This window comes from Arachis stenosperma, chromosome 8 (assembly GCF_014773155.1).
Source record: "Arachis stenosperma cultivar V10309 chromosome 8, arast.V10309.gnm1.PFL2, whole genome shotgun sequence".
NCBI classification, from domain to species: Eukaryota; Viridiplantae; Streptophyta; class Magnoliopsida; order Fabales; family Fabaceae; genus Arachis; species Arachis stenosperma.
In genome coordinates this window covers 47,171,268-47,179,046 of record NC_080384.1, presented here as the reverse complement: position 1 = coordinate 47,179,046, position 7,779 = coordinate 47,171,268, and the positions used below count along the sequence as shown (strand labels likewise).

Sequence of the window (7,779 nt, the reverse complement as noted above, 5' to 3'; positions counted from 1 at the left end):
ACCATCATCAACGAGCTTTACCTTCATGACCATCACTGTGGCACTACCATCGCCGAACCACCTCTCTTTTCTTCTTCCTCTTCCTCCTTTTCTTTTTCCCTTCCTCCATCGCGTCATCTTCGGAACTACTATCTTCTCCCTCTGTTTCGCCACCAGCAGCCACATCCACCGTGGTTCTCTCTTCCTAATCTTTTTCTCCCTCTCGTGCTCACCCCAAATTTTTTCGATGTCACCAAGATCCTCGGCGTCCGTACTGTCTTTTGCGCCGCCATTGTTAACAACTGCCCTTTTCTTGAAACTGATTCTGTTCACTAATTTCATCTCTCCTTTTCTTATTTAACATAGACATAATTCCAGTTTTCACACCTTGAACCATAAGACAAATTACTATAATTCTAAATCTCTAACTATTTGCCTATTATATTTGTTCTCACCTTTGAAGCTATTAACACCAAAAACTTAAAATCATTTATCTGCACAAACACATTAGTAAAAATCAACTAAAAGAACTAATTAGAGAAAATAGAAAAAAGAACAAATTAGAAACAGGACGACTGAAGAGAAGCAGACTCAAAAGTGTGAGCAAAACAGTCGAGAAGGAAGACACAAGTGACAAACGATGTAGTTGCAGACAGAAGAACCAAAGAGGTAGAGACGAACTCAAAAGCACGAGCTTAGACATAGGAGGTGAACCAGTTCTCTCTTCTCTGGTCTCTCTTGGAGACTAGTGTGACTGTGTGAACTTAAGAAGAGTAATTAGGCCTACGTGACGACGTTTTAATTTTGACGAGAGAATTTTTAGTCTTTTAACAAATTGATATTAACACCTGACATTGTGACATGATACATTAAACTTTATTTATCGGATACGTTATCAATTGAGAATTAGGATTAATTTGTACAATTTTATAGATAAATAAAAACCTAGTTAAAATTTCAGGATGATCAAGATGCGTTTTGTTTCTTGAGAAAAAAAAGTCGAAATTAGATAAGATATTTATCCAAAAGAATCAGATTAACTCGTAAACGATAATTGTATGATTATATTAAATATCTTAAAAAGGTACGGTATAAATTGAAAGGAAATGACAATACCCCTCTTATTTTTATTATGCCATTTCTCACATTAAATTTTTTTTTTTTGTATTTTGTATGAATTTGTAAAAAAAAAAAGTGAGATTATCAAAATAAGAGTGATAAACACTGAACTAAGGCTTGCGTGCGTTTTCAGTCTAGCTTGAATTAGAATATTCTTTGTGATTTTGGTCTGGGACTTAGAATGTTGTTTTGGTGTTAAGGATGTTCAAAAACTAGTTTCTTGCCAACTTAACTTTTGGGTTGGGCCTAATCAACACTAAGAATAGGATAAGGGTATTATTTAGAGTTCGTGATGGCTTTACATGATTGAGTACCTCATAATAAACTTGAGTCAGGCCCATAAAAAAAGAGCGTAAACCTGAGGGAAGCTTCATGATTCACCGATTCCTTCATTTCCTTGCACACAAGATTAGTAAAGTGACAAAGAATTATTTAAAACCCATTAGTCTCAAAAAGAATTATTTAGGTAAAAATACTTCAATAAATAACACAAATTAGTTATTAAATTAACTATTACATATTTGTGTATATTTATACATTATTTCATTTTTTTTCAACAAAATAATTAATCCATATAATATAGTTAAAATTTAAGACGACCTCATGTATACTATTATTACCAAAATCATTCACCAGTTCAAATTTAAAAGAGAAAAACTATTGTGTCTCTATTATAGCGTCTAATAAATTCAGTCATCTTGACTCATCTTTTCTTCTTTTGCCTATTTTTCTCCTTTTTAATTCGTTTATTTATTTTTTATTCTTGCATCTTGTTGTGATATGGGTGTTCCTTGCCACCAAAGTAGTGCGTTTATATATATAATTTTGTTAGAAAACTAACTTCTTTTAGCTAACAATTAATCATAAAACAGCGAATGAGCAAAAATTAAAAAAAAAAAAGAGAAAGAGAAATTAAAATAAAAGAAAAATATTACTTAATTATTAATTCAAAAAAATTAATTCTCCAACCTTTTTATAATCACTAAATAAAAGAATCCGGAACCTTATCAAAAAGGCATCTCATTCCATCTTCACCTAAAAATCTATAAAACTAAAATACAAAACGCATTAGAAAAAGAAAAATATAGGGAATTGATTCTCATTACGCATTTCCTCGACCATAGCACATTTCGCACTACAATACAAATTTTAATTCGCCATTTTCACTAAATTAAATCCTTATTTCCTTACCACTTAAGAAATTCTAAGTGAATACTTGGAAGTTGGAAGAGCAATTGCATTTAGATTTAAAAGTTTCCTTGAAAAAGCAAGTAGCCGCACTAGCAAATACAACAGCAAAGTAGCATGTTTATTCTTCTTTGCCACTTATTAATTTTTTTTTGGATGTAGTAAATTATAAACAGTTATTACATGTTAAAAGAAACTGCTAGAAAAAATTGAATTGGAAAATATTCACTAATACAACATGAAATGCTTTTTTTTTTTAAATAGACGTTGTTAAACAAAATTCTTAACAATAGAATTAAAAGGCATTTCGTGCTTAGTATAAATTAAATAAAAAAATAAATGAGAAATAAATTTAAGAGAATTAGATATTTTTCAATTGAATGATTTTTATGCTGGTATGAGTTCTCTGTGTGAGAAGGCTAATCATTATCATGTGTCTAGGTTAGTCTGCTTTTTACATATGACAAAAAGATTTCTCAAATATTACAAGAAACAAAAGAGAAAAAATAAATAAAATAAACATCTACAAAAGGTCTAAAACCCAATTTTATTTTGAGACATCATATAGATTCATATTAAATACCAAAAAAAAAATTTAGATTCATATTTTTTAGCCTGTTTTGGCATGTATTAATTCAATTATTGTGACTACGGGTAATTTTTTTTCCGTGATCTTGATAGTAAGATAAGATAAAGATAAATAGTATAAAAATTAATTTGAGTTGGTTGAGTTGTTATTTTATTCGTCCATTTAAATAAGTGTCAGGAGGTTTAAATCGTGTCTATCCATGCAGCAATTCCTAAATGAATCTCAGATAAATAATAAAGATAAAGATTGAAGAGAAAATATTAAATAAATAAATAATTAACCCAGCTTTATTTATGAGGGATGGTGACGTAAGTGGGGCGGTGAAGAAAATGAAATGAAATGAAAGAAGAGAACAAGTATAGTTGAATTTTTGGTTTAGAGCTGAGAGAGAGAGAGAGAGAGAGAGATGTGTATAGTGTTTGTGTGCGATGAAGATGAGAGAGTGGTGTCAAGGCACCCGGCAGCAGGGTCATGCCCTTACTGTGGAGGGATGATTCAAGCTATGGACGTTGAAAGCCAGTGGAGGTTTTGTTTTGTGCCTTTTTATCTTAAGACTAAGACAAGGTATTATTGTACTCTCTGTACCAGACGCCTTCTTCTTCAGTAGTATTAATTAAGTAATTCTGCTATCATATATATACAAGTTTTTTCTTTTTCTTTTTCTTTTAACCCTTTGATTTTCATGTAGTTGTAATTAATCCCCTTTCTATGTTATCCGTTTAAGGAATCAGTGTTTCAAACTGATGGACTCTTTACAGAACTCCAGTTAAAAATGATAATAGTTAAAACAGAAAGTACACTGAATTTAAATGTTGATTATATTCATCTTTTTGTTAATAAACATGCTCGGCAATTTACGATTTAAAAAGAACAGTTTAAGTAGTATTTTAATAATTGAAAAAAAAATCATATTAGGGTTTTCTAATTGTGTTGAGAATTGAGCTAAATTACAGAAACCGTAATTCGATTGTAAAGTATGAGAACAAACTAAATGAGTGAAGCTTAAAGAAACTACCGGAGTGGTGGTGGGTGAGTGACGATTTGCCAATTTTTCTCTGCCTCTCTTATAACTTTCTATCAAATACACTCTCATACAAACATCTTCAACCATCTTTGTTCTTTGATTTCTTCATGTACCCATTTCCGTATATTATTTCTCTAGCCACTCAATCACACACCAAATGATTGATGAAATGACGTCTAGATATTTGTGTCGAATTATTCAACGAGAAAAGACGAAATGAGATGCGAGTGGGGATTTCTTCAACCTTGTCTTGCATACTTTCATTCGTGTACTCTCAAGACTATCGTGTAAAGGGAAACCAATACAAGTGGATATAATCACACAAAATGTGGGTTGCCACAAGTTTGCAAAAGATTTGTGTGGAGTTGGATCTAAACTTGCCCATCATGCAACAAGTTTAGATTCGTGCAAAACTTGTCGTATCCTACATTATTGTGTTTGGAAGGGTGACAGAAACTAAAAGATAGAGATTAAATTAAGTTTTTATATTGTATTTAGTATAAAATATATTAAAAATTTTATGTTTTAGTATTATGTTAAATTTAAAAAATTAAATGAAAATATTTTAAAAAAAATATTAAAATTTTAATTTCTGTCTAAAATTTTAATATTTTATGTCCTCACTTTTTAGAAATATTGAAAGGACTGGAATTTTAATTTTAATTTCTGACCACCAAACGCAATACCGAATCCTAGTTTTCAGTCGCAGTCTTTGAGAACAAACACTACCTAAGTGTGCTGGCCATCTCTATTAACTATCTGCTTTCTTATCAAATTTAACCATGCAATATTAATTACCCACATTCATCATATCAAAACCACTCTGGACTGTCCATACCTTTTGCAAGCAATATTTAAGAGTTAGAAAGCTTATATATAAAAGCTTTCAATATCATGGTTGTATAATGATGGTACAAGAATAGTTGTTCATCTGGCATTATTTTGTTGAAAATATGAGTGCATTTTTTTATCTTTCTACCATTACCAAATAAGTATACCAAAACCAAAACATCGTTCTCTTTTTCCATCAAAATCCCAAATGAGAAAATACAAAAGGTTATATTCAAACATGAAATCACTTACAGAGCTTTAACTTCTTAAAATATGAAGATACAACTGATTTAGGGTATGGTTTTGTGGCAAGGCATGTAGGTATGTTTTCAGGTTGTTCAATCCACATTTTGTGAATGATTCCACCAGATGTGAGCTTCTCAGACAAGTTCTTAATCTGCGCTTCTCCCTTTACTTCAAGTGTGACCTACACAATTGATGTTCAGTAGCCAGATTAACTTAATATGAATGATATCTATATAGATGCAACTTTATAGATAAGTGGATAACTCTAATACAATGAAGCTAGTATCAAATAACAAATCATGAAGCACAATATATATGCTACATTAACTGATTCCTCAGTCCTGAACATACCATGTTGACAGATGAAGTATACAAAATACAATAGAATAGAGGATTTGCTTTGCGAATTAACACTTGTGTGATGTTTCTTGTCATATTTCTCCTTTCAATTTTGCAGTCACACTTAGTGAATGTTTAGAACACAATGGAATTGGAATTGGTTTGATTTCAAAATCAAATTCTTTGTTTAAAACGGATTGAAAAAATAATTGAATTGATTTTGTAAATCCGTGGATTTACATTATAACCAAACTCAATTCCTTTCATTTTTTTTATAGAAATTTGGTCGAAATCAAAGCTGTTGCAAAGACTCTGACCACAAGTTCACAATAACCTTCTCACGGATATTTCAAGCAGAGGAAGGTGGCCGTAGTTGTGGACAGCATGTGGTAGCACTTGGATGAGGGTGGGAGAACAGTGGAGGTCGTGGTGGTTGGTGGCTCGTGGTGACGACAAAGGACAGTGTAGACGGCATAGACATTACGGGGGACAAAGAAGAGTGTTGTCCAAGGAGAAAATGAGAGTTTTATGAGAGTTGCGCAACGCTGTTGGATAGACTAACAACATACCCTCATATTTATGGACCTAAGATAATAAAGTGTATCAAACATCAAGTTAGAAAACAGTGCCTTCTACTAGATTATACTATATATCATTTTTCCTCATCATAAGAGCCTGCAATAGTATCTAACAAAAAATTTTGTTATTTAGGAAGTTGTCAGCACACTCTTAGCTACTTCAATACCCTCAATCATCATGTAGCAAATCGATTCTCAATAATCAGCAAGGATAAGAAATCTTGTATTTTCAGAATTTACTGCATCTTCTTTTAGCTACCATTATGTGCTAACAATGGCAACATATGTATATATGAGGTGTAATTCACAGATTTGGAAACTAAGAGATTAGTGCCTCACTTTCCTACTTTACAATTATTCTTTTTTAATTTTCACAACCAAGTATCCGCCATTGAGTACAGTAACCAATCTCTCATTGGCTTATAAGCATCTCACTGGGGGGAAAAGCTGACCTGGAATTTTGAAAACTTTCTATTCGTCAAACACAAGCATGTCAACCTTGCAAAACACCTTTCTATAAGCAATAATAAACCCACCAACATTTGGAACTCCACATTGTCCAAGTTCATCAAAAACACAAATACAAAGCTCACAATATGTAACATCCCAGCAATGCTGCTTTAATTTTAAATTTCAAAATGGGAATTATGTAATCTAACAAGCGCTTCCTTAAATGCTCGTCAAGTAAGGATTAGCAAGGAATGGTAGATTTTAGAGTTTACGATCCAGATAGACCTTTCCTCTTTACTTTAGCCGGAGCGCACTAGTATTCGCCCAAATTTAGCAATTTGATAAATTAACATTATGAATCAGCAACAAAAAAACACACACATTTCATTCACTAAATTTAAAAAATAAAATAAAAAAGAGAAAAGGCATTACCTTGTGCATGGAATCGATTTTCTCGGGGCTGCAATAATCGATAGTTAAAGGATCGTCTTTGTTGGACCAAACGGCGGAAACAGAAGCATGGCAACCCTGCGTCACCACACTACCAAGCGGCCACGTGTCGATCAGGTCCCGCCGGAGCACCACGTACTGCAGCACCACGTCAGCGTTTTCCGACGGCGATTCGGTCTGATTGGCGATGGTTTGGGAATCGGCGAGGGGTTGACTCATTGAGTTGGAGCTTAGTAGAGTGGGGCGAGTGGAGAGCGTGGGCGCGTGTAAATGCGGAACCCTAATAGCCGTGGAAGTTGAGATTGAAGAAGCTGATGGTGTGAGGAGGAAACGAAACATAGGGAATGAGATTGTGAAAGCCATTGATATTTGAAGAGAATAGATTCAGTTCATAACTTATTAAAACAATGAAGAATTGACTAATTGCACAATAATGAAACTTAATTAGAGGGAAAGTAGCACGCACCTTGGAGCTACGATTCTGCGAGCCTGCGAGGTAGGCAAAACAGGAAATGATTTTAGTTGCGGTTTTACTGTTTTATTTGGTTTAGTTACAAGGGAAAAAGTTGGATTTTATTTAAGTGAGAGTGTTACCCTGTTAGAAGGACGGAGGAACAAGGTATTTTAGGACTGGATTTAGATTGGAAAGGTTTGCATAAGAGAGGGAAAAAAATGGTACTTTTTTTTTTTGGTTTCCCGCGGCATTTAAGCGGACTAGTGAGTAGTGAGCTAATCACTAGACCAACCCAACTTGGTTAATAAAAAAAAAAAAGGTACTTTATACCTGGATTTGGGAAAGATTTTTGGGTTTGGTTTTATTGTACTTACTGATCATCTTTTGCCAAATATTCCCTTTGCTTAAGTGTAATACTCATAATACTTAGAAATTAGAACGGATATGTCTAAAGTCAACTCAAGTATTTTATGTTTTTTTAGTATTTTTTATATTTTTTTATTCATTATGCGATTGGAATCATTGGATTAAA

General features: G+C 32.9%; 2 protein-coding genes across 4 annotated transcripts; one reads left to right on the top strand and one right to left on the bottom strand.

Annotated features, from left to right (window-relative positions):
* The first annotated feature begins 3,218 nt into the window (after positions 1-3,218).
* LOC130943380 (uncharacterized) lies at positions 3,219-4,362 on the top strand. Its single transcript, XM_057871226.1, has one exon. It carries the CDS (start codon positions 3,282-3,284, stop codon positions 3,480-3,482), a length of 201 nt encoding a protein of 66 aa, XP_057727209.1. The 5' UTR covers positions 3,219-3,281; the 3' UTR covers positions 3,483-4,362.
* A 221-nt stretch (positions 4,363-4,583) lies between these two features.
* On the bottom strand, positions 4,584-7,451 carry LOC130943378 (uncharacterized). Of its 3 annotated transcripts, XM_057871225.1 has the most exons (3): positions 7,260-7,451; positions 6,776-7,104; positions 4,589-5,157 (listed from the first exon to the last, which is right to left on the bottom strand). In XM_057871225.1, exons 2-3 carry the CDS (start codon positions 7,010-7,012, stop codon positions 4,975-4,977), a joined length of 420 nt encoding a protein of 139 aa, XP_057727208.1. In that variant the 5' UTR covers positions 7,013-7,104; positions 7,260-7,451; the 3' UTR covers positions 4,589-4,974. The 3 variants fall into 3 exon arrangements, with proteins under 3 accessions (XP_057727206.1, XP_057727208.1, XP_057727207.1); XM_057871223.1 differs by lacking the exon at positions 7,260-7,451 and having other exon boundaries at positions 4,584-5,157; positions 6,776-7,221; XM_057871224.1 differs by lacking the exons at positions 4,589-5,157; positions 7,260-7,451 and adding an exon at positions 5,174-5,900 and having other exon boundaries at positions 6,776-7,234.
* Between the last annotated feature and the right edge of the window lie 328 nt (positions 7,452-7,779).

Coding starts and splice junctions, on each gene's coding strand:
- LOC130943380 (XM_057871226.1), top strand. CDS start 3,282: ATGTGTATAGTGTTTGTGTGCGATGAAGATGAGAGAGTGGTGTCAAGG.
- LOC130943378 (XM_057871223.1), bottom strand. CDS start 7,156: ATGGCTTTCACAATCTCATTCCCTATGTTTCGTTTCCTCCTCACACCA. Junction 5,158..6,775: donor AAATCGATTCCATGCACAAG/GTAATGCCTTTT, acceptor TCAATTGTGTAG/GTCACACTTGAAGTAAAGGG.